This window comes from Salvia splendens, chromosome 5 (assembly GCF_004379255.2).
Source record: "Salvia splendens isolate huo1 chromosome 5, SspV2, whole genome shotgun sequence".
Lineage (NCBI taxonomy): Eukaryota > Viridiplantae > Streptophyta > Magnoliopsida > Lamiales > Lamiaceae > Salvia > Salvia splendens.
In genome coordinates, this window is record NC_056036.1 from 41,346,615 (window position 1) to 41,372,273 (window position 25,659).

Sequence of the window (25,659 nt, forward strand, 5' to 3'; positions counted from 1 at the left end):
ATGTATACATGATAGAAATATATATGTAGTTCAAATTTGATAGAATAAAATTAAAGTTTCATATGAATATACTATATTGCTATTTCATTGCATATTGTTTTGGTCTATTTTAGTTGATTTTTGCCTTACTGGATGTTTTATTGAATGATTATCGACTTTGAAATTGTAATTATGATTATTTTTAATGCAAAATTAAATAGGAGTGAGGATCGATGAAAAAAATATTGAAATATGGATAATCGAACTTAACCAAATTAAATACTACTACTAAATTTGTTTTTTTTTTCCTATTTCAACTCAAAATGTTTTCTCAAAATTGAAATTATTTAGATCAAGTGGACTGACTTTTTGAAAATACTAACATAGAAACATGTTCCCAATACATAAGTTGACTAAGCATAAAATAAGATTAATTTAAGAAAGACAAATGATATGATAATACAGATAAATAAGAGATGAGAAAAATGAAATAAATAAAAATAATCAGTTTTGCTGGTGGAAAAATGTAAAAATAGAGAATTTGAGAACGATAAAAAATTTAATACTGGTAGTAGTATAAAATTAGTTAAGCAAAAAAAAAAGATAAAATGAAAAAATAATTAAAATATTACTCCTAAATAATCGCAATTCTCAACTCAATAAAGAAACTTACCTAAAATAATAAAAAAAATAGATTCAGGCAAACAAAAATAGCAAAATAAACTAATATTTTTGTGAATAAAATATTTTTTCTTTAAATACTCAAATATTAAATGGAGTAGTACTATTCATTTTCGTCTTTCTCCCAAATCCAATCATATAAATCACAGTTTCAAAATTTACCAAAATCTTGCTCATTCATTTCCTCTCCATTGCGAAAATCCCGATACACACTTCTCACCTTCTTCCAATTGCCAAATTCCCTCTCTCTCTCAAGCTAAATGCAAAAATCTATAAGCAGAACTCTCCTCGGCTTATCAGTATGCGTTCCTCTACTCATCGGCGCACTGCTGCTCGGCGGAACCCTGGATTACAAATCGCAATTCCTCAATTTCATCCCTCAGCTCAGTTATGCCTCGCCGTGCGGAGCCGGATCGCCGCCGCTCCGAGTCTTCATGTACGATCTGCCGCCGCGATTCAATGTCGGATTGATGGACCCTAACTTCTCCGACGCCGCTCCTGTCACCGCCCGGAACATCCCCGCCTGGAGGTGGAACGACGGACTCCGGCGGCAGCACAGTGTGGAGTACTGGATGATGGCGTCGCTTCTCTACGACGGGGATGGGGAATCGGAGTCGACCACGGAGGCCGTTCGGGTTATGGACCCCGATTTGGCTGACGTCTTCTTCGTGCCGTTTTTCTCGTCTCTTAGCTTCAATGTTCATGTTCGGAATATGGCGGAGATCGATACTGTGGATGAGAAATTGCAGGTGCGTTTTCTGTTAGAATTGAATTATTTTTATATTTATAATTACAATTATTTATTTACAGGTTAACGTGTATAGCGAGACAAATGTTTTGTTTGTAGTGATTCAATTGAGATCGCCACCATTAGTTCTAGGAATTTCGATTGACATAATCAGATGACAATGTGATAGAGCTTGTTTCGTAATTTATACAATATTCAAATCAAACACTCAGTTCTCTGGTGATAGATCAAACGGTGTCAACAAATGTCCGTGATCATTAAATCGGCATTTAACTAATTAATTTGAAATATATCGGTTTGCTTATTGAATGTGTAGAAGAGGTTATTTTCGATGTGAAGTTATAAATTATAGGGCCTGTTATTTGTGAGTTAGATGTTAAATGCATTTTTTGTTCAATGAAGACATTGTGTTGGCTTTCTTCTTGAACAATACGCTGTCGCTTGAAATTGCAATTCAATAAGTGGTTCGGTGATGATTCTGGTTGTTTTACCTGGTCTTCAGAGTTTCGACCTTAAAACAAATATGGTTTTATGGGGTGCTTTTGGATCTCCTTATCTGTTTGATTGTCTTGTTGTTGCCCGATTTGCTAATCTTGCAGTGTTTTGCAATCAAGTTCTCTTAAGCCTAAAATTGACACAAATACAGATGCATTGTTTTCTCCTGTGTTTGGCATTGATATGGCTTGATACCTGCACCTCCGAATAGCTGTTCTCTAAATAGTTAGAAAAGTAACTAGTACTACTTACTAATATTTTTTCCTAACAAATTGAATGGTAGAGCAACAAGAGCATACTTACTTTAAACATGTGAACAGCATCTACGGCTCAGTAGAGCCCAGCAGTAGACCATATTATGGCCTGGTTGGTGCACTTGTGCTAAGTATTTTACGCTCTTGCTGTGCTGTCCTCCTAGAATCGCATTTATGCACCTGACTGAAGCCTTGGCTTATCTTCTGTAGCATTTTTGTACAATGTGGTTTTCCTTCCTACATCATCCTTTCTTGTGCAATGGATTAGTTAAACTGGATGGGTAGAGAGTGGAGACTGGAGAGTTTGTGACTCTAAGTGTTATACTGTACTATTTGATAGTAATTGATAACCAAGAGACTCATGCATATTATTTTATTTATGGGCCTATGTCTACAAAATCAAATCTTCTCATTTAGTAAAGCTGATGACATTACCTGTAACTGTAGCTGGAGATGGTAAATATATTGAGAGAATCAGATTACTGGAAGAGGTCTGATGGACGAGATCATGTGATTCCCATGCATCATCCAAATGCTTTCAGACATTATCGTGATCTGCTCAATGCCTCGATATTCATAGTTGCTGATTTTGGGCGCATAATGAACATTTCCACTCTGACAAAAGATGTTGTTGCACCCTATCCACACATGGTAGAATCATATAGTAGCGAAGACCATCAAGATCCATACAAGTCTCGTGAGACACTTCTTTTCTTCCGCGGAAGGACCCATAGAAAAGATGTATGCAATTCAAACAGGCTTTTATCATATTTTGTAGGATTTCGTTAAATAAACACATGTTTCAGACATGTTAATTTTGCAGGAAGGAATAATTCGTGCACAACTTTACAAGGCACTGAAGGGAACAAAGGATGTCATTTATGAGGAGGCTCATGCATCAGAAGAAGGCTTCAAAGCGGTAAGTCTTATGGCTTTTACTTTTGTCCCACATGATAGTAGTCATATTACTTAAAGAAGATACAGAGGTGAAAATGTTATTCCGTAATGAGTCTAATGGCATGTTAATTGTGCACATGATCTCTGTACTTCTCTTCGGTCAGGGCTAAAATGAACCATTTTCAGTCTACTACATGCTTTCAGATTTACTTCATAATTTTACATATGATCCTAGTTTTTGCTTTTCCTCAACCAGATTTTCCCTCCGTGCCGATGCATGGAGAACATTAAATGCCTACTAAATTATTGCACGGAGAACATTCAATGCCTACATAAATTTAATCTTAAGAGTTCAATTTTATACTATTAGATACAGATATAGATTCCTATATTTTACTTTCAATGTTTGCAGCTATCTCTTATTGCTCCATAATTAGGAAAATATCTGGATACTAAATTGCTTGAGATCTTGTCACGAGATGGAACTCAGGAACACTGATATGTTCTCTCGAGGGATCGTTTCTCTGTTGAGTTTTCTAACTTTGCTCGTATGGCTGGAGCTACAGAGTCATACTCAATAGACGTTTCAACTAACAAATTATCTTTCTCTTGCATATACCAGTCTGCTGATCATATGCGTTCATCAAAGTTTTGTCTCCATCCTGCGGGTGACACTCCATCTTCATGTCGTCTATTTGATGCTATTGTCAGCCACTGCGTTCCCGTCATTGTGAGTGACAGAATTGAGCTACCTTACGAAAGTGAAATAGACTACAAGGAGTTCTCCATTTTCATCTCAGTAGATGAAGCGCTTAAACCCGGTTACTTGGTCAATGAGCTCAGGAGCGTTTCACCAGAGAAATGGACAAACATGTGGTTGCGACTCAAAGATATTTCACACCACTTTGAATTTCAGTATCCTCCCAAGAACGAAGACGCGGTCAATATGATTTGGAGACAGGTGAAGGCGAAAGTTCCCACGGTTAAGCTTGCAGTGCATCGGAGTAGGAGGCTGAAAATACCCGACTGGTGGAGATAACACTGAGAAGCATGTTCTTATATCTTTGTACATTCATATTCATTCTTTTTGGCACAGAAGTGCAATAAGGTGTAACGGGTTTTCACGGCCATCACTGGAAACGCTAAACAGGAAATGCGCAGTCAATCATTTGCGCTGCGTACCCTGCTGGCGAATGAGTTGTATAGTTGCTGAGTTTCTATGTTGCAGGATGTGTTCGTGTAGCGAAGGTATGCAGTGTTGTATGTTAATATTGAGAAAGTAGGCCTTGAATTTGGGCAGGGAGAAGAGATGATTTAACTGCAGATTGTAAAGATGTTGATTTTCGTGTGACTTGTAATTCGTACTCCGTCTCATAATAGATGTCACATTTTCTTTGTCCTATAAAAGATTGTCACATTTCTTTTTTAGGAAAACGTCATCTTTCATACTATTAATACAAATATATTATTTTTTCTCTTTCAGTTAACATGAAATACAAATTTTTTAAAGTCTTTTGCAATTAGGTATATTTTTTAAGCCTTTTGCAATTAGGTATGTTGTCTATTATGGGCATTGTTATCCTTATCAAAGTGCAGATGTGACTTTATCTTGAGGACAGTAAAATCCAAGAGTACTAGTCGGGCATAATTTGTCTTGCGGCAAAATTGCTTTTTTTTCGACTCGACTTACAATAAGTTAGATTTATTTTACTACTCCCTTCGTTTCTCTATAGTTGAGTCATTTTTTCATTTTGGGGAGTTTCCTCATAGTTAGTCATTTCCCTATATAGTAACTTTTTTCTTTTTCCTACTTTACGCATTCTTACTTTATTCTCTCTACTTTATTCACTTTCTACTTTATTCTCTCTATTTTTTTCCCTCTCTTACTTTTTATCTATTTATTTAACACATTCAACATCTCTTTCTTAAACTCCGCGCCGAAAAGTTTTGCCTCAACTATGAAGAAACGGAGGGAGTACTATTTTTCGTTGTAATTCTATTCCACTTAATTATGTTTCTGTTCATGAACTATAGTAGTCACAATATCGCTTGTACACAGTTCATAATTTTTCTCAATATTCTTATCACTTAGTTGTGAGGAGAGTTATTTAGTTGTTCTAATAGTTTAGAATCTGATACAAAGTCATCTAATGGCATTTATTTACAATTACAAGTAAATTGGATTATTGGAGAAATTTTACTTATATTTACAAAGTAAATTGGAGAAATTTTAGTTATAATCATGCACATAAGTTAATTTGGAGAAATTTCCATTTTCAATAAAACTTGAACTCCAATTTTCCTAGTAATTCTCCTATAGGCCTATTTGTTTATGGTATTCATCGTTCTTTAATAATAATTAATCAAGAGTTTTACAAAGTACGCACCCTTTTGTAAGCTTCAACCATTAACTGATGGTGATTTGGTCTAAATAAACATATAAGTATTTTTCCATTGTTAAGGTCAATCTTAGATGAAGTCATGAATTGCAACACTCACAAATATTCAATCATACGTATATATAATATTGTGGTGTGGAAATAATCCATGCTGTACTGCTATTAAATACGTAATTCTTTCGTCCTATAAAAATATAGTATATTTTTAGTTTGATATAAATTTTAATATACAATTAGTAAAGTAAAAAAATATAATAAAAAATAATATCAGTAAAAAAATAAATTCAATTACCATATAAAAAAGAATTTTTAAAATTAGAAATTAAGTATATACTTTGTAGAATAGATAAAAAAAGAAAAGAATTAATACTTCTATAAGACGGAGGAGCAAGAGTTTATATTACTAATAATCAACCAACGACTTCATGATTATAATTTTAACCCATGTTGCTTGGCCCATTCGCACACTCATTTTTATAATTCCTAAAATATTATTGTGCACACTGAGTAGTCATTATATAAAATATGAACAATATTTCCCTATTGCATTTGATCTCTATTATATGTGTATGTATAGGGACATATTTATTTAATAATTATTTTTATTTCATAATTATAAACCACTGTTCATTACAAAAATCAGTCTATAACCAACCCATTCTTGTAATGAAAATTGTATAAAATATCGTTGATTACAAGTGCATATAAATTTCATCTTGATTATCAAATCTCGTGATCCAACCGTCAAAATTAAACCCATTTTTAATGAAAAGGATAGTATTAACATTTCCTTTCCAAGATCGAAGTCATGGATTTTTTGTCAAATGATTGAAGTAATCTATTCAATTTACCTACTATACATAAATTTTCATTTAAAATTTGAAGATTTTATATGCAATTAACCTTAAATTATGTAAATCACAAAAAAATACATTAATTTTCGTCATAAATTATGTCTATAATGAACTGGTCACTGTTTATAATATAGTGACATCATAGCCAGGTCCTCAAACATAAGGGGGCAAAATACATAGAACAAATGGCATAATTTTTGCAAAAAACTCTTATAAATATAATCAATGTAGATTTAATTTTATCTTTCTCCGCGAAAGATAAATGATTTTGTAATTTGACACATAACCACGGACATATAAATTATGGTTATTTGCTTGAAATTTCTGAACTTTCGGTAAATTCTATATTGCATACCATTTTAACAATTGTGTGTTACTCAATGTATTTGCTACAAATGAAAATTTTCAATAAGAATTATTATTGACATGATTTGGTATGAGCTTATCAAAGTTGCGTGACGTTTAGCCGAAATCACCAAGCCATGTTAACACTAATATTCTTCAACTAATTAGATCAGACCAATAAATAGTTCAACAAATTCAACACACACTTTTTAAAATTAATGGAGTACTATGTAAAATCAGAATTCATCAGTACTTCATAAATTTTCAAGCAAATAATCATACTATATATTAAGATTAAATGAGTCACTATAATAAGGAACGAATATTTCATTAATTGATAGGTGGAGAATCTACCGATCTCATAAGTAAATCAAACACACAATAAATCTTGACTTTTCCTTGCGAATCTTGTAAATTGTAATGATCACTAGGATTTTAACTGTTTTTCCTAATCCAATACACAACGACGTCACTCAATATATATTATGATAAAAAATATATACTCCCTCTGTCTCACAAGAATATGCACTCTTTCCTTTTTAATCCGTCCCACAAGAATATACACTTTCTAATTTTAGAAACATTTTTCTCTCTAATGAGGTTGGACTCATTTTCCACTAACAATACTTTAATTAATTTTTCTCTCTTCATCTCTCTTACTTTACCAATTTTAGATTAAAACTCGTGTCGAACTCAAAGTGCATATTCTTTAGGGACGGAGGGAGTATTAAATATAACAGGAGTAGGACCCTTCAATTTTGCCGTGCTATGGTTGTGTAATAGAAAAAGAGAACAACCACCAAACCAACACTTAACATACCTTACCAACCTACCCCCACAATATTAAATACAAAAAATATTATATTAATGGATTCAAGAACTCTATAAATTAGTTTAAGTTGAAGCTAATAGAGATCCACAAAAATAAATCTTGATCCCTTTCCCATTAATCTCCTTTTTCTTCCAAGATGAAAGAGAAATTCTCATGCACCATTCTTCAAAGCGAGGCCCTCACTAAGGTTTATTTCTTTCACTTTGTATAATTTAAAATTCTTAATTATATATTTTGACTTACTTTTACTGATTTTGACATATAATTTCAGTACCTACTAGAAACAAGTGCCTATCCAAGAGAGCACCAACAACTCAAGGAGCTTCGGCAGGCTACCGTTGATAAATACAGTCACCTGTATGTAATGTTTACTTTTTAAGTCTTGGGTTCGAGTCCACTGTGACACGACCTTTAAAATTTATGTTTTTTATTCCAAAAAATCCTAATGACATTTGTATATGTATGTAATTAAGAAATACTAACATGATCATGGTCATATGGTTTTGTTAAGTTTTTGAAACTTTCATCCATTTTTTTAATTTTTTTATTTTCAGGAGTGTGATGAATGTGCCAGCAGATGAAGGGCAGTTTCTTTCAATGTTGTTGAAAGTTATGAATGCAAAGAAAACAATTGAAGTTGGAGTTTTTACTGGTTATTCCCTTTTAGCTACTGCTCTTGCCCTCCCTGATGAAGCCAAAGTAAGTAATTACACAAATACTTATTCGACTATTTATAGTAATAAAACATAATACTATATTGGGTGAATTAATTTGTTTAGGTCGTGTTTCAAAAATTGGACCAGATCAGACTAGTCGTTTCAATCAATTCAGTCATGAACTAGCGAGTTGCCTGGTCTGGTCCATGCATAATTGTTTTAAAGTAAATTGTCAAAAAAATCTTGAACTTTGGTCGAATTATGGTTCGTCCCGCAACTTTGCAAACCAACCAAAATAATAACGAAGTTTTGATTCGTGGTTTTTTTTGGTAAAATTGTAGTATCTGATATGACAACAAAAAATCATACATGGACGTCACCACCGATGAATTAAACAATTTTATCTGTTTATAAAGAAATCAACACCATTTGGTTAAAATATATAAACAATATAGAGAACAAATTATTCACCACTGAGTTAATAGAGAACAAATTCAAAACTACATAAGCTATTATGGTTGATTTTTAAATTTACATAACAAACTAGAATTTGATTAAAATTTATAGGTTTTTTTGGCAAGTTACCTTTTTTTTAAAAAAATGACTTTAATGACATGAATCAAAGTTGAAAATGTGAAAATTTGATTATTGAATTTTGTGTTTTGTTACAACCGTAAATTTTAATAGCTTGGATGGTTTGGTTATTAATCCAAATTTTAAAATATTGTGTTAAGATAATTGCGATAGATCCGGATAGAGAAGCATACGAGGTTGGGTTGCCATTTATTGAGAAAGCTGGCGTGACTCACAAGATCCAATTCATTCATTCTGACGCAGTCACGGCTATTAACCAATTACTACTTCACAGTGTGAGTCCATTTTCTCTTTTAATCTACATCTTTAATTTAATTTAATTAATGTCATAGTTGGATTATACTAGGCGGATCCAGGACCCGAAAATGGCGGGGGCGGAACTTATATTTAAATATTAAATATTTAATTTAATATTATTTTTAATAATAAAATAAATAAATATTATATTAATATTTAAGTAGCACTAGCTTCATTAATAAAATATAAACATGCTTCAGCTTGCAAATATGTATTATTCATTTTTAAAAAAATTATATAAATACAAACATGCTTTAGCTTGCATATGTATTACTCATTTTAAAATATAAAATTATTATAAATATATGTACATTTAAAATCACTGTAAATATTATATACAAAAGTGATATCAGTAGAGCACTAAATATTTATATTTCAAAAATATTTAAAATATTTTTTTTGTTACATAGAGAATAATTAAGATGCATTGATCAAATTATAAGTACTTTAGGATAAAAAAAACTTTAACACAAGATTAAAAATGATTTTAACTAAAGAATAAATATAATAACGTAATATATGCAACTTATTAGTATTTAAAGGTATTATTTTGATAATAAGAAGAAATATGAATTGATAAAATAAAAAATGAAAAATGAAAATAAATATTTTTTTTGTTGAGGATTGAACCCTAGACATTTAGGTTAAAAATCCAACAACCAAACCATTGGACTACTACATTTTATATAACATTTATTGAAAACAAAAATATTTCTACAATCTACGGAGGGGGCGGATATGCTATTTTCGGCTTGATTCAATGAAAAATTTAGGCTCTCCGGACGGTCGGGTAGGGGCGACCGCCCCCTCCTGCCCCCCGGGATCCGCCACTGCTACTAATGCTCCCAACACTCACTACCTAATTATATTATTCCAATTTAATCATTTTCTTAAGACCACCCACAAAATATAGCAATCTAAAGAAGTCGTTCACTACTAGTGATCGTGTATTCAAGTACAGTACTACTACTATTATCTAAATTTAATTATGTTTCCCTAAATTATTCAAGTTCAATTTCCTCATAAATAATTGTAATAGTAAGATATATTTGAATACGTATATTTTTTCAATAAATAAGTATTAACACAATATTTCATGTTATTTTATAAACCATCATACAATTGTATATATGGGTTAAAATTAAAAGAAATTTTTTTATAAATAACTTAACCTTAGTTATCACTATTTTAAACTTATACTAGTATAATATTCAGTAGAAAATTCAAAAACATTACATGAGTAAAAAATTATGTTTGACATATTAAATAAATAAATATTTTATATCAAACATAATATGATTAAGAATAAAGCTATGTGGCCACATTATGGCCAGCCATAAATTAAGTAAATAACAAAAAAAATGATTTTTTTTCAAATTTTTGGTTTAATACTATTTGATTTTACTTTTATATCATCTTCATTATATGTTACTCAACATGCTAGTGTTGTTCTTTCGTAGTTTTTGCTCAACTTATTACTACTGTCATTTCTTGATTATTGCTCAACGTATACAGTAATTCGTGATATTAATGTGTTTTACGTAATGGAATTCAAAAATAAGTATCAACTCACAAGTCCATTCACACACTTATAAGTTTATATCGATAATTCTAATTTTTTTATACATGTAAATGGACTAAAATAACTTTTTATGGCCGGCCACATTATGGCCATTTAGCATCACTCTATGATTAAATAGTACTACTTCCAGTTGATTGTAGCATAATTAATGTGAAATAAATTAATTACAGGGAGAAGAAGGGACATTTGATTTCGCATTTGTGGATGCTGACAAAGAAAACTACATTAATTATCACGAACTACTGCTGAAAGTAGTGAAGGTGGGAGGAGTGATCGGCTACGACAACACCCTGTGGGCCGGCACCGTGGCATTGGCTGATGAGGATCTAACCCAGGAATGGAAGGATAAGATTGGGGAGAATCGGATCTTTCTTAGGAATCTCAACACCTTTTTGGCTAAAGATTCTCGCATCGAACTAGCTCATCTTTCCATTGGTGATGGCCTCTCCCTTTGCCGCCGCCTTCATTGATTCATTCAAATATCGCTATCTTTTCTTTTGCTTAATAAATCTGGGTGTGAAATTTGGGGAAATTCGAGGATTGATTTTATTAATGTATTTTTGTAAAAAAACATGTGTTTTATAAGTTAACTAGTATCACACCCGTGCTATGTACGGTCCACTTTATTCTCTTCAAATATGAAATAATAAAATTATATGATGTCTAAAATTATAATGTACTAATTTAATAATAAATATAAATAATACATTTGATTAAAGTAGTGTATTTTATTAAAATAAAGTTGTGATATACAAATGATGAGTTCATAATAATTTGTGTCACAAATTTGAGATAAGAAAATTTTATTATATAATGTACATTTCCATATTTTTAATAAATATGACCACAGTGGTATGATCAGTTGCATACTTTTTTTAAATTGCTAACTTGCTAACTCATCAATGTAATATATTAAAAATGTCAACACGATGATACCGAAATGTCAACATAAACTTAAGTTGATATTTTAATACATTATGTTGATATTGATATTTAAATGTCAACACAGTTTATTAAAATGGCAACACAAATATATGTTGACATTTTAATATGATCATGTTGAGATTCAGCTAAAATATAAATACGTGGAAAATAATACTGTACATTATTTTTGTAAAATGGAAAAATGACTCTCACCTAAATTTTAAATTGATTGATGATTCTTCTTCTCACCGGAGGCAGAGTCGTTCCAGATGTACCAATCGAAGTTAATTTTGAGACTACTCATTTAAAAATCTACTTAAAGTAAGTCAATAGGAGCACAAAAATACACGCTCGACCCATGGTTTAATTTAATAAATTCAAAAATTAAAGAAAAATATTGTATTGTACCAAAAATACGCACTTCATTCTCACTAAAATACACGCCTATGGCTTACTTTAAATCGATTTCACAAATGAGTAGTGTAGTTTGGTTTACTTAGAAATTTTGTGAGGGAAAAAAGAGAAAAAAACCCTTAAATAGAAAATTTGCTTCAATCCAATATTATGTAAGGTCAATGAATTTAATAGCAAATTCTGAAATGTAAGTGAAATAAGACCTACGTTATGAAGTTTCTCGAATTGAGAAATTATTATGATTTTTTTTGTTTAATGGGGGATGGCTCATGCAGATACTAGTTACTAGTATATCTTCATGCCTCTGCCTAAGTGGACAAAAATACTTTGTGTTTGTGCTTGCATGTTTGCAAGAGAGACACACGAGCTAAGAAAGAGATTAATGGGAAGAGACACAAATATTTGAGTTAAGTAAAGAGATAGAATTGTATATTGACTAAAATAACCTTAAAAATCTAAGAAGTAAAAAAAGGGTATAAAAAGTCTTAAGGGTTGTATTATGGTAAACTGAACCTTAAACATTTAACTTTGGATATTAACCACTCTACCACTATTGTCAATTCACACGCACTATTGCACAAGGCTTCTTGTTCATATAAGTTGTGTCTTTTCTTTAACAATTTCAAACTTTTGTGGAGTATAAAAGCAAGAAAGGATACATGTTATTTCAAACAATTACCACAGATTTCGATTTCGCATTCAAGTAAGAAAAGAGGAGTTTACAACGGAGATAATATTCATAGTTTAATCAATTAAAGTGATCTAATAGAGATTAAAGTTTGAGCTAAAGTATATTTATTTGTTAAATAAGTGTAGATATTATATGAGATTTTCTATTTGTTGATTTAATAGAAAATAAAGGGTCTTATTTATATAAATATAAGATAGGATTATGGAAGAATGTCTTTGATTGTTTGGAAGATCTATACCCACTGCAAAGTAATTCAGTTGTTCTATTCTAGATGGATTAAAGTACGCTTCCGCTTTATATTTTATGCTCGTTTTCCATTGTTCTTGAATAATCATCATGGAAAACTTTATGTAATTGTTCGTTTAATTATTCCAACGTACAATACTTAATTACCTAGGAAACTGCCGCCACCATGGCTACCATTGCGCATTTGGTGTTCCAGTAACAAGTGCGAGAGGCCAACCAATTCATTTTTTTTGTTATATTTTGAATTTTTTCGAATATACTTAGCTCTTAACAAACTAATGATGCTACGAACTAAATAATTATAAGCTGAATGCTAAAAAGGGAAAAATTTGATAATTTAAATTTCAAACAACAGTAATGATGGATGTGAATAAAAGAAGAAGATTAACTAGTAAAAGGCAAAAATTAAATAATAATTATTTCAGTCTAAGGAAGATGACCCCGTCCTTAGGTCGTACGAGATTTTATGCAGTTTTGTTATATGTATTAATTGAAGAAATAAATTAAGAGAGAGAAAATAAAGTAGAGATAAATGTGTTCTATTTTTAGTAATATGTCATCTTGGTTTAGACAATCCAAAAAGAAAAGTAGGTCATCTTCGGGCGGACGGAGAGAGTAATAATATAATACACCCGCTGTACCACATTAGGAGTCTTAGTTGAGTCTAACACACATTTTAAGAAATGTAAGAAAATTTGGTAAAAAAAATAGTAGAATGTGAGGCTTACTTTTATTTCTCATTTCATTTCTTATTTTATTGAAATATTAGCATTTTAAATATCACCAAAATATGTGGATTTGTGCACGGATGAGACAATTGAGAAAAACTAAAATTTCATGATTTAATATTCCAACTACAAAGTTCATGGAACAGACCAGAATTTGACAAAATATCATGATTTAAATGGCTATTAATGATATGAACCAAATATTATATCTTTATTTCACTATTTTGAATGGTTAATATGATTTAATGCTTGCAAAAGTGTGTTTTTCTCGTGTAGGAAGTAGAATGAAGTGTAAAAATAGAGCTGGGAGGAAGAAGGCAGTAGTCGATTTTGGAGTGCAGGCTCGTTTCGGCTAGTCGCTGAAACCTGTTAGAAAATATAATGCGGAAAATAAAAGACTATTGCAGAAAGTAATATACGGGAAAACTGTAAACACTACATTGTGATTATGCTTGAATTAATTCTCTCAATGGTTAGACAACTATACATGGAAAATATATTCTAATTATACTAATATACTTTTATTTGATTTTTCATAATCTTTAATTGATTTCCTTCAATATTCCTGCCATAATTTAATCCATTGCCTTCTTGTTCTCCAATCAATTAATTTCCTCATTCCAACACTCCTCCTCAAGTTCAGTATCGAGTATTTCGACACTTAACTTGCATGATCTTTAGTTTGATAAATAGTTTATACTCGTATTTAAGAGTTCTTCAATTTCCATTGATAGTTTATGCTCGTATCATAGAGCTTCTTCAATTCATCATTGATAATTTATACTCGTATCAAAGAGTTATTGAAAGTTTAGACTCGTTTAAAGGAGTTCTTCAATTTTTCTTCATTGAAAGTTTAGGCTCTTATCAAGGAGCTCTTCAATTTTTGTTGACGGTTTTAACTCGTGTCAAGGAGCTTCAATTTTTGGTTGACAGTTTTAACTCGTGTCAGGGAGTCATCTTAGATAGTTTTAGCTCGTATCCAGGAGCCATCATTTTTTTCTGACTGACAGTTTTTACTTGTAACATCCCTAACATGAAAATATAATTTTATAACAACATATTATTATTACTATTAGCATTACAAACATATTTTTCGGATATAATGGATGATGTTTTATTCAATCATGGTGAATTGATATAATTGTATGTAATATTCACGTTATTTATTATATGTGAGCAAAACAAAAATATGAAGTATTATGTATAGACTATTAGTTAATTAGTTTAATTAAAATAATTATATATGGATACATGTAGTGGTGTATGGAAATATAAATAGTATATTTGTACACCCCGTGTATATGTATACACGTTAGCTTTACTACAATAGGGAATTATGACATGTTTATGTAGTATACGTGTTTAAATTAAAATCCTTACATGTGTTGCATGCATAGTTAGGTGTCATTGTTACAGATAATTCCAAAATATTTAAGAATTTATAATAGTCTCAAAGTATAAATAATAGAAAATATATATATCTATAAATAATTTTAAAAGGTTGGCAAAAAGGGAACCGACTTTGATAACTTGCCTATATATTTATATAGTTAGACGAAAAGAGGGAGGGAGGATTACAGATGAGATACAAAAGTTTGTAGGAATAATTACTAATAAAAATCGAAGGAAAAAAAAATATAAAGGAAAAGGGGATAGAAGAAATATGGCAAGTTTTGTCATCTCCGTCTATCAAAAAGGGTTCATGGTTGTAGAATGTGAAGAGAGGTGTTCGACTAGATTTTATCATAATCAGGTATGTATAAATCACACTTTTAATTTTACATGTTTTATTTGCTTCTTAGCTAGGTGTTAAACAAAATGAATGATTTGATTATATGATGGGATCCAATATGATTATGTGTTATTTGATATAGATGGTTGAATATGATATGGATATGTTATTGGTGCAAAGGATATGTTTATGATACTGATTATGTAAATCATTGGATTAAAGAGGATCTGTGACAGTCTTGTACTGGATCTGAAATTTTAGAGGGACCTATGAGTCCAATTACAGAGAGGCCTTCGGGTCAAATACAGAGTGACCTATGAGTCCAATTACAGAGAGACATTCGGGTCATAGAGGAATCCCGGGGCAGATACCAGGCTTGACTGTTACAGAATAATAAACTGAATAGAGTGACATATGCATATGAATATGAACTGTTTTTTTTAAATTATGTTATATATTGTTTCTGATTATATGTATTGATAAAAGAATATGCTTGACGTTTGTATCATGTGAGATTAAAGGTGGAAATTTATATATACTGAGTTGTGGCTCATATAAACCACTAAATTTTTCAGGAATAAGATAGCAGTAAAGTTTTGACTGACATGGGTCATATGAACTCCACGTGTTATTAGGTTCGGCGGCTGACGCATATTGGCAACCTTCTCCGTCTCATCTTTTTGCATGTAGATAAATGTATAGTATATAGAGTGGTGAGAGGGTTCCACTACTTTACATGATATTTTGAAATATGTAGCGGATAAGTGTTGGTTTGAACTTATATAATATGGGTGTTCTATAAATTATACATGTGTATTGATTGCTTTTATGATAAGGGATTTATTTATTATAAGAGTATACGTCAGAGGGGTTGAGGTGTCACATTACTTGTGTCGAGGAACTAATTCAGACAGTTTTGACTCTTGTTGAGTAGCTCATTCTGACAGTTTTGACTCTTGTCGAGCAGCTAATTCTTGTCTTTGGACTGAATTTAATTTGCAGCCCAAATCTTAACTTTGTGTGGCCATTCTTAGCCCATTTTCTTTTCTTCCTTGAGCCTAAGGATACCAGCTCTTCAAATTTGCTTCCTAATTCTGGAAACCATAACAATGAAGATGTAACCATCAGTCTCCTTTTCTCCTTGTGGGTCTTTTCTCGGTGACATACACTCCAAACATGCCACCTCCGACGAGCCCCCTTCAACATCGTCTTTTGGCCGCGGGTTCTTGACGTTCTCCCGACGACATCCCATTCCTACCAGCTCTTCAAAGCGGTTGTGTGGCCACGCTATTTCTCTCCCCCTTACCGCGCAGACGTTGGCTGCTCCGCCTTCGTCCTTGTAAATTCTGTCCTTGATTCAGAGATTGAATTGTTTGGCAAGTGGATGATATCTCCCCCTCGGCCAAACGCTTTATCCATTATAACGTGAGTTCGCAGACTCTCCCCTGCTGCCCCCTCTTCGACAGTAGCTTCTCCTCCCTCGGTGGGGCTGGCCATCTTCTCGACATTTCTTTTTCTCATTTATCCAATGTCGGCGTGTTGTTGCTGCATCTACCGTCCTCTACCTTCTTCTCGGTGTTCACTGTAATGCTACTGCCTTTCCCGTCAATGTTAGAATTGCCCGGGAGGTGTAATTCTTCTCCCCCTCTTGCCTGAGAGTTCCTCAATTTCTCCACAGTATACTGACCATTACTCTTTCTTCTAGGCAATCTTCCAGGCGCCACCTCTCATAGGCTGCCTGTTCTCTCTGTCAGATGAAGGAGTCCATTTTTTGGATCTGTCCGATCTGCTTCTTTTCCCGACGGCAACACTAGTATCCTTTCTCGACTCAACTCAATTTGGTGATGAGTTGTTCGGTAAGATACTTCCTCTCTTCCTTGGTCGGACAATTCACCGACAGCATATTTCTCAACCTCGGCTTTGGTGGCTTTCTCAACGGTCTCTCTGGCCTTCTTCTTCAGAGGCTTTGTCAATGACCGTTCGTTATCTCTCTTCCGGTAGGGTACTTCCTTTCCCCCTCTGCCGGATAACTACTTCTATATTTTCTTCTCTTTTGGGGTGGAGACTCGATCTCTTCATGACTGCTCCTCTGCAGCCTTCTTCTCCGTCCGTGGCGGCTCCTCCTCCGGTTCATAGTTGTGTGTAAACTTCGGCCAGCCCTTAGTTTCAGCTTGGCCACCATGACTCCAAGATTGCTTTCTCGGAGCTTCTCTTGTCGGCACCCGCCTCCACAACCCCCCCTCTTCGGTGACAGCCTCTCCCCCTCCCCCTGTGACAGATTCCAAATTAGAAGCCGGCAAGAGGCTGTATCCGGGAGACTTGAGATAAATTTGACCATTTTTTTAGCCGCCCAAAAAACAAGTTGATATTCAAGATCTCGACTAGTTATTAATTTTGATTTTTCTCAACCAACAAGAGACAGATCCAACATAAACGAACACAACTCTGTTTTTTTTTGGTTTAGAACAAGCTAACGGAGGATCGTTAGCTGCTCTAATACCATGTTAGAAAATATAATGCGGAAAATAAAAGACTATTGAAGAAAGTAAAATACGGAAAAATTGTAAACACTACATTGTGATTATGCTTGAATTAATTCTCTCAATGGTTAGACAACCTTTTATAGGCTCTAATTCTAGCTATACATGGAAAATATATTTTAATTATACTAATATCCTTTTATTTGATTTTCCATAATCTTTAATTGATTTCCTTCAATATTCTTGCCATAATTTCATCCATTGCCTTCTTGTTCTCCAATTAATTAATTTCCTCATTCCAACAAAACCGACGGGAAATTCCAGAATAGTGTAGGCGAGTCTCTGACAATAACGTTGTTGGCAGTTACCGACTGTTGTGAATTTTAAAAGAGGGAATAAACTGAAGATTGGGAAGCAATTCAAACGCGGAAAAAGAGAGAGAAAGAGAGGAGGAAGAAAAGGAAGGAATTACGGTCAACATTCTGACGATCCGCTCCCAAGTTTCCTTTCTTTCCACGAGAGCATGATTCCTATGGTATTTATTGTGATTTCCACAATGTTTTCGGGCTAAACTTTAAATGTTGCTCCAAGTTGTAAACTATGCTTGCTTGAGTTTTTCTACACCATTGAATCCATGTTATATGACACCATCAATGTGCTTGATGATTGTACACTATGTTTTTGGCCATTAATATAGTGTTAATTCTATTTTCTATTATCTCTTTAACATAAATTGGGAGTGTTAAATTGATTGGTGTGCTATCTAAAAGACTTGTTCATGTAATAATTTGATAGTGTAATAAGTAGGAGATTATAGTAGGTCCCGCACTTTCACAGGAATTTGTTTTCATTGAAAATTGGTTAATGGATTAAGTGTTCAGCTAATTTGTATTATGAACTACTCATCATATACATGTTCAGTGTACGTGATTAGTATTATGATTTTTCCGAATGCCCTTTTTTGTTTTATTTTGTTCTAGTAAATTTTGAATCCGAAAGTAAATGAGGAATTATTATTAGTTTCCTTTTTAAAAATAATTTTTTCAATTCTTATTCTGTAAGTTGTCAATCACAGCTGGTGAATTTAATTCTTAACAATAATGACCTCTAATTCTAACAGCTACCAAATAAATTAGTTTTTCTTTGACAGGAAAAAAGTGTAGCTGGAAATTACATAATGTGGAATTTATGAGTTATGTCAAACTACTCATTATTTAGTGAAGGAAATTTGAGTAGTGGGTTTTGTTTTAAAATTTGGCCCAAAATACACAAAACTAGGCATGCCAACATTAAGTCCTCTTGAAGTTAAATTAATAATATTTCAAACATAAGAACTGATATTGGAGCTAAAACACTATTACATAAACATAACATATAGTACTATATCATATTATAAGTGATGGAGTTAGGATTTGGTTTGGCACTAGTTTCATCATCCTCATATATCATCACCACATTATTGTCGAGCAATGTTCGGAATTCAAGCAGAGAAGTCCGAGGCATTGAAGGATTTCGGATGGCCTTATATCAACTCCACTTCTCCTAACTGCGACCGGAAATGCACTACTTGCGATGATTGTGGCGGTGTTGCGTAGATTATTAGGTTGCAAGGAGCCGTCATTGATGAACCTTGGCATCGACCTAGTCTTCACGGTCTTAGCCACTTCGATCCACGTGTTTTTGATGTAGATTCCCCACGTAAAATAAAATTTTGAGAGAAAATATCTTATTTGAGTCAGTTTGGGAAATACCAAACGAAGTGCAAAGTTTGTGATATTATAAACCAATTTTAAAATTTATGGGAAATACCAAATTTTAGGCAAAGTTTATGGTTTTAGGGACCAATATCCATATTTGAAATTTTCAATGGACAAGTCACATACTTGATTGTTTTCACCACATTTAAAAATAGTGGTAAAATCAGAAGTAGACTATAGTTGGTAATAATAATTGACTTTGTATATTTGATGAGGAGTGTTATGAATGTGCCAGCTGATGAAGGCCAGTTTATTTCTATGCTTCTGAAAATTATGAATGCGAAGGGAGTTTTTAGTGGTTACTCACTTCTCGCGACAGCTCTCGCTCTTGCAGACCACGGCCAGGTACGTAGATTTAAATGTTATCACTGAATAACAGCCTACGTAGAGTTTTTTTTTTTTTTTAATCTCGACTTACTTGTATAATCTTCGTTGTACAGATAATCGCGATCGACCCGGATAGGGAAGCCTACGAAACTGGATTGCCATTTATTGAAAAGGCAAACATGACTCACAAAATTGAGTTCATCAGTGTCTTGAAGGACCTCCTCTCCTAGGTAATTAATTATTTCTTACAAACATAATATTAATATATAATTGTGAATTTTATAATATGAAATTAAGTACTTCTATGCTACATATTTTATTTCTCTTACTAGTTAAATTTATATCAACATTATTTATTTTATTTTAGTACGTAAATATTATTTTTAATTTACCAAATCTTTTAAATTAAAGTCCAATTATTCATTTTGCACAATTAATAACCTAAAGAATAATTTTGAAGATATTCAAATTTAAGTAAAAACTAAGGTGTATTAAATGTTCAGATAAAATAAGCAGCATAACATTTCTTTTTAAATACAGAAATTGTACTTTCTCTGTTCCCTCATAATTGAGGCGGAAATTTTTTGTACAGAGTTTAAGAAATGGATGTTTGATATGTTAAGTAGATTGATAAAAAAAGTAAAGAGAATTAAATAGAAAACGAATAAAATAGAGAAAAATATAGCATATATAGAAATGACTCAGGTATATTTTATTGATAATGAAGTAATTAATGAATTAATAGGGTTGGGAAGGGACATTTGATTTTGCTTTTGTTGATGCGGACAAACCGAACTACATCATCAACTAGCACGAGCAATTACTGAAGCTGGTTAAGGTGGGAGGAATTATAGCCTACGACAACACCCTGTGGTCCTGTGTACATGAGGAGCGCCAGAGGGCATATCATGACTCTCAACTCATTTCTAGCCGTTGATTCCCGCATTGAATTGGCCCACCTTTCAATCGGAGATGGCCTCACTTTGTGCAAGCGTCTCACCTGATCATTTCCCTAATTCCCTTCCCTTCCCTTCCCTTCCCTTCCCTTCCCTTCCCTTTTTAATAAATAAATAAATCATGTGTCACTATCGTTTTATTATGTACTCTGTACTAAGGTTTCATTTTTTTTATGAAAATTGAATTCTGGTTTGATTTTCCAGCTATTGTGTTGTGTACTTTACTTTTGTTGTAATAGTTGCGGTCAAAGGACTTTGACCAAGAATACTTCCAATGAGACATTTAATTTTGTGAAATTAAATAATATAGCGTCGATTTACGCTCTCAGTAGATGACCGTTGTATATTCATTTTCTCAAATCCGATTCCCGGTGAGTGAGAAATAATGGATTAAAGTTGCAAAATAATTACTAGTTAATTAAATGAGTTATGAGAGTAGCCATGAGATTAATTAAGTATCCCACATTGAAAGTTAAAAGCTTATTAAACAAGTATTTAATAAGTGGGATTATTACATGTAATACTTCTAGTGGACTAAGATGGGCTGTAGAGCCCACACGCGCGCGCCGCCGCCCGCATGCGGCGAGCCGCGCGCCTGTGGACTTGGAGTTGGAGTTGACTTGGACTGTTCTTTGGGCCTGGTCGTGGGGCTCGGTGCTTGGGCTCGACCCAAAGGCTGGTTGGTGTAGTTCTTTTTCTTTTTTGACCACCAACGTTTCCACGCCAGCAAGCTAAGTGGGATGACACATCGTCAATATGACGCGGTAAGAGCCTACGTGGCTGACACGTGATGAAGTCCACGTCAATACGAACCTAGACGCGCGCGTGTCCCGATGCGTCAAGGAGCAACTCTCGTAACGATTTGTAACGCCTGTAACTTTCGGCAGTTACAATCTCGCAATGATGACAACCATCATGGCTGTTGACCCCAACAGTGGACTGAGCCTATAAATAGGCTAGTCATTCCATGCATCTCTACACAATATTCACAAAGCATATAGCATCATAAGCTCTCTCCCTCTCATGCATTATTTTTTCCTGTCGAAAGCCCTGCCCTCTCCTCTATCCAGTTCGCCGGAGCTCTGTTGATTGCGGTGCTGCTTCACCAGAGACGTAGCCGTTTTATCTTTGGGGACGACACGCCAAACCGAGAGCACTACCGGGGCGTTTCTCGTCTTGCGGGAAGAGGCCTCCTCGACTCGGCTAAACACTTTTACGGTCTTACTGTTTCGATTTTTTCCATTTTAATTTTGGTTCAGTTCGTTCTTTTGTATTCCTTCTTTGGGTTGTATTACGCCCGCCTTTTATTTCTTGTAATAAAAAGAATCCCAACAACTTTTTCAATCCCTAACCTAGTCTTTGTGATGTTTTGAAATGTGGAAAAAAATCTCAAACGTGACAAATTGATTTCTAACTATTGCTCCTATGTCCGCTAAAAGGAGTACTATTTTTCAATTTTGATCCGTCCGCGAATAGAAGTCTTGGTTAGTTATTACTATAAATGGTAAGAGACTTCACATTCTACTAACTTATTTCACTAATACGGAGTACTTCATCCGTCTCATAATAGATGTTACACTTGTATTTTTAGTTTGTCTCACAAAAGATGTCACATTTCTTTTTTTAGAAAAAGTTCTCTCTCACGTTAATATAAATATACTATTTCTCTCTCCATCTAACACAAAACAATATCTTCTAAAATTCTGTGTCATTCTTCAACTATGCCATCTACTATGGGACGGAGGGAGTATTATTTAAAACTAATAGTATATACAAGTGGGACCCATATTCAGCTAACTTTCTTCCATTCATTTCTCTTAACATTTCTTAAAACTCGTGTTGAAAAAAAATGGGAATCCTAATGGTGAATGAAGGGAGTACAACCGAGGAAATGAACAAAACAGGAAGAAGAATGAAAACCAATTCAAGCCGAGAAAAGCTAGTGCTCGCAGCTTGGGAATTGTTCTCAAATATAAAATGACTTCTTACAAACGTATAAAAACACCTCTGACTCACTACACACTGATGAAGTTTCGAGAATTGAGAAAATAGCCAGACTTCTTAATTGTGCACTAAATGATGAATGCAAGAAAATTTAGGACAAAAATGGAGATGTAGTTTGTATTGTTTTTTTTCTTTCTCAAAGCTAATGCTTTTTTATAGGCCAATGGAAACAAAAGGTATAGCCTTCAAGGTACTTTATAAAATTTGTTAGAAGAAGCACTACAGGTGAAACCGTGAAAAAATGGAAACAAAAATATTAAGGAAAAAAATTGAGCATGCATCTAAGAGTAAAATGGACATATATTAATTGTTGTGAAAAGGCGAAGCTACGCAGTGGGACGAAGCCGCATTGTAGCTCAATATCCTTGGCCAGGACTTTATCGCGGACAGAGTACAATGTGCTTTGTCCTAGCATGTAGGGCGGGACTTGATGGAAGCCATGTGATTCTGAAGTAGCACAAGCAAGACTCCTATATTCTGCCTTCGTGCTAGATCTATCCAATCGAAATCAGAGAAGGCTATTACACATTCATTTTAACCTTGACTGTGCTAATCAATTGTTCCATATAGTAACGTATAGGATGCTTTAGTATTCGTTTGAATGCTCTTTAGAAGATAAATAACATCCTCCCTCTTATATTAACCATTGATTTTTAACCTTACAAAATTAATCAGAATTTGATCATTTACTCTCTGTCCATGTAAATTAATCGTTACATTGATAGTGGCATACCTTAATCACTGACTATTTGTATTATATTAGATAGACCTAGTACTATAAACGGTGGTTAACATTAAATATTTCGAGCACTTGATCAATTACATCGTTTTTAGCAGTTAATTGATGCCTCTATTATAAAAAAAATAGTTTATTTTTTATATTTAGTTTATAAATCAAAATTAGTGTACTTTCTCTTTATAATAAATTATTTTCTTATTAAAAAATAAATAAACAGCATTATTTACCAACCACGGTATATAAGGATTTATATATATACAAAATTGGGTTAATTGTGATTCCTACATTGAGTGTTTGACTTGCCCACTCATAATTTTTAATAATAATAGTAGTATTAAAATTAAAATATGAATATCATAACAACACACCTTCATGTTGCTCGATTTCTATGGGTTCTCATTTTGAAGTTTATTCTTAATTTTTATTGCCCTTCACCAAACTCAATCATGATTTCTCATTTTTCTTAATGGATTTTACCAAACTTCGAATCCCAGTTCTATTTCTTAATAGATCCTCACCAAACTCAAGATTTGTTTCATGACCTGTCACTAATTGTATAAATATTTACATTAATTGGAGGATGAAGAGATTCGTATTATAGCCTACATTTGTGTTCATAGTAATTAATAATTTAGGGGACTGCCATCGAGTTGTCTCATTCATGTGTAACCAACCAATTAATGTTATCAAATTCTTGCAAATAATTAAATATGTGAAACTTAATAATGAGATGGTGGTTGTTGGCCGGGAGAATCTACGTGACGAACATCCCCATCCATGCTCTTAAGCAATAGCATGAAAGTGGGCCCAGATTCATTTTTATTCATTTTTTACTCTATACTCTTCCTCAAGAGCACAACACCCACATCCATGTTCTTCCGCAAGGACATGTTTAAGGGTCCCACCATTATATTATTAAGTTTAAATAAAAACATTTCCACAATATTAGAATGCATTAAAAATGCCCGGAATACTATTACAAATTACTAAAAATTAAAATTACATAATTCAAATCCTAAAAATTAAAAATTACATAATTAAAGTCCTAAAAATTAAAAAATATATAATTAAATTCATAAAATTAAAAAACCCACTACTCATTGCCGAATTTCGCCCAAATGTGTTTGATTAGGTCTTCTTGTAGCTCAATGTGGGCTTTGGTATCGCGCATTGTGTGTCTTGTTTCGATCCTCTCTCGCACCGTCGTATGCACACCTCAGCGTGGGGGAGACCTTGCCGTTGAGCTTCCGGCTTCATCCTCGTCGTAAAAGTTAGCCGCCCTCGGTCCTTCGTCAGCTATAATCATGTTGTATAAGATAATACATGGTTACATGATGTCGGCAATATTCTTAGAGTACCACAGCCGAGACGGGGCATTCACAATGTTGAATCGGCCTTGAAGGACCCCAAAAGCTCTTTCGACGTCTTTCCTGTCAGACTCTTGACGCTTCGCAAAAAGAACCTGCCTCGGGTCTTGCGGATTGCTGAGCGTCTTCACGAAAGTTGATCACCTTGGGTAGATACCATCGGCGAGATAGTAACCAATATGGTATGGATTTCCGTTGACGATGAAGTCGACCACCGGTGCCACACCACTCAAAACATCATTGAAGAGTGGTGAAGAATAGAGCATGTTCAAGTCGTTGTTGGATCCGGCAACACCGAAATATGCATGCCAAATCCATAGGCGGTAGTTGGTGACCGCTTCAAGGATAAGCGTTGGGCCGCCGCCTTTGTGGCCGCTAACTGTTGCCCCCTCCAAGCATTCGGGCAATTCTTTCACTTCCAATGCATGCAGTCCATGCTGCCAAGCATACCGGGAAAACCGTGGACTGTTTCGTTAAGATGAAGCAACCGTTGACAATCTTCGGTGGTGGGTACCCGAAGGAATTCCTCACCGAAAGCAGAACGAATGTCGTCGCAAAAATTTTTGAGGCATAGGATTCCAGTTGACTTACCCACATGCAAATACTCGTCGAAGAGGTCAGCCGTTTGACCAGTAGCAAGTTGTTGGAGGACACAAGTACACTTCTGCAACGCCGAGAGAC

The 25,659-nt window shown here is 33.7% G+C and overlaps 2 protein-coding genes and 1 pseudogene across 2 annotated transcripts; all 3 read left to right on the forward strand.

Moving 5' to 3' along the window:
* Nucleotides 1-789: 789 nt before the first annotated feature.
* Nucleotides 790-4,461, forward strand: LOC121802887 (probable arabinosyltransferase ARAD1). The gene is made up of 4 exons (XM_042202575.1): nucleotides 790-1,409; nucleotides 2,605-2,898; nucleotides 2,981-3,076; nucleotides 3,677-4,461. Exons 1-4 carry the CDS (start codon nucleotides 921-923, stop codon nucleotides 4,091-4,093), a joined length of 1,296 nt encoding a protein of 431 aa, XP_042058509.1. The 5' UTR covers nucleotides 790-920; the 3' UTR covers nucleotides 4,094-4,461.
* Nucleotides 4,462-7,556: 3,095 nt separating this feature from the next.
* LOC121802888 (flavonoid 3',5'-methyltransferase-like) lies at nucleotides 7,557-11,170 on the forward strand. The gene is made up of 5 exons (XM_042202576.1): nucleotides 7,557-7,671; nucleotides 7,756-7,841; nucleotides 8,039-8,183; nucleotides 8,875-9,009; nucleotides 10,784-11,170. Exons 1-5 carry the CDS (start codon nucleotides 7,621-7,623, stop codon nucleotides 11,081-11,083), a joined length of 717 nt encoding a protein of 238 aa, XP_042058510.1. The 5' UTR covers nucleotides 7,557-7,620; the 3' UTR covers nucleotides 11,084-11,170.
* An 8,625-nt stretch (nucleotides 11,171-19,795) lies between these two features.
* LOC121804307 lies at nucleotides 19,796-20,916 on the forward strand (annotated as a pseudogene).
* Nucleotides 20,917-25,659: the final 4,743 nt, after the last annotated feature.

Bases quoted from the DNA above. Each gene is read 5' to 3' on its own strand.
- LOC121802887 (XM_042202575.1), top strand. From the start codon at position 921: ATGCAAAAATCTATAAGCAGAACTCTCCTCGGCTTATCAGTATGCGTT. The intron at 1,410-2,604 runs GTGCGTTTTCTG...CTGTAACTGTAG, and splicing joins CTGTGGATGAGAAATTGCAG to CTGGAGATGGTAAATATATT. The intron at 2,899-2,980 runs GTATGCAATTCA...TTAATTTTGCAG, and splicing joins GAAGGACCCATAGAAAAGAT to GAAGGAATAATTCGTGCACA.
- LOC121802888 (XM_042202576.1), top strand. From the start codon at position 7,621: ATGAAAGAGAAATTCTCATGCACCATTCTTCAAAGCGAGGCCCTCACT. The intron at 7,672-7,755 runs GTTTATTTCTTT...ATATAATTTCAG, and splicing joins AAAGCGAGGCCCTCACTAAG to TACCTACTAGAAACAAGTGC. The intron at 7,842-8,038 runs GTATGTAATGTT...TTTTATTTTCAG, and splicing joins GTTGATAAATACAGTCACCT to GAGTGTGATGAATGTGCCAG.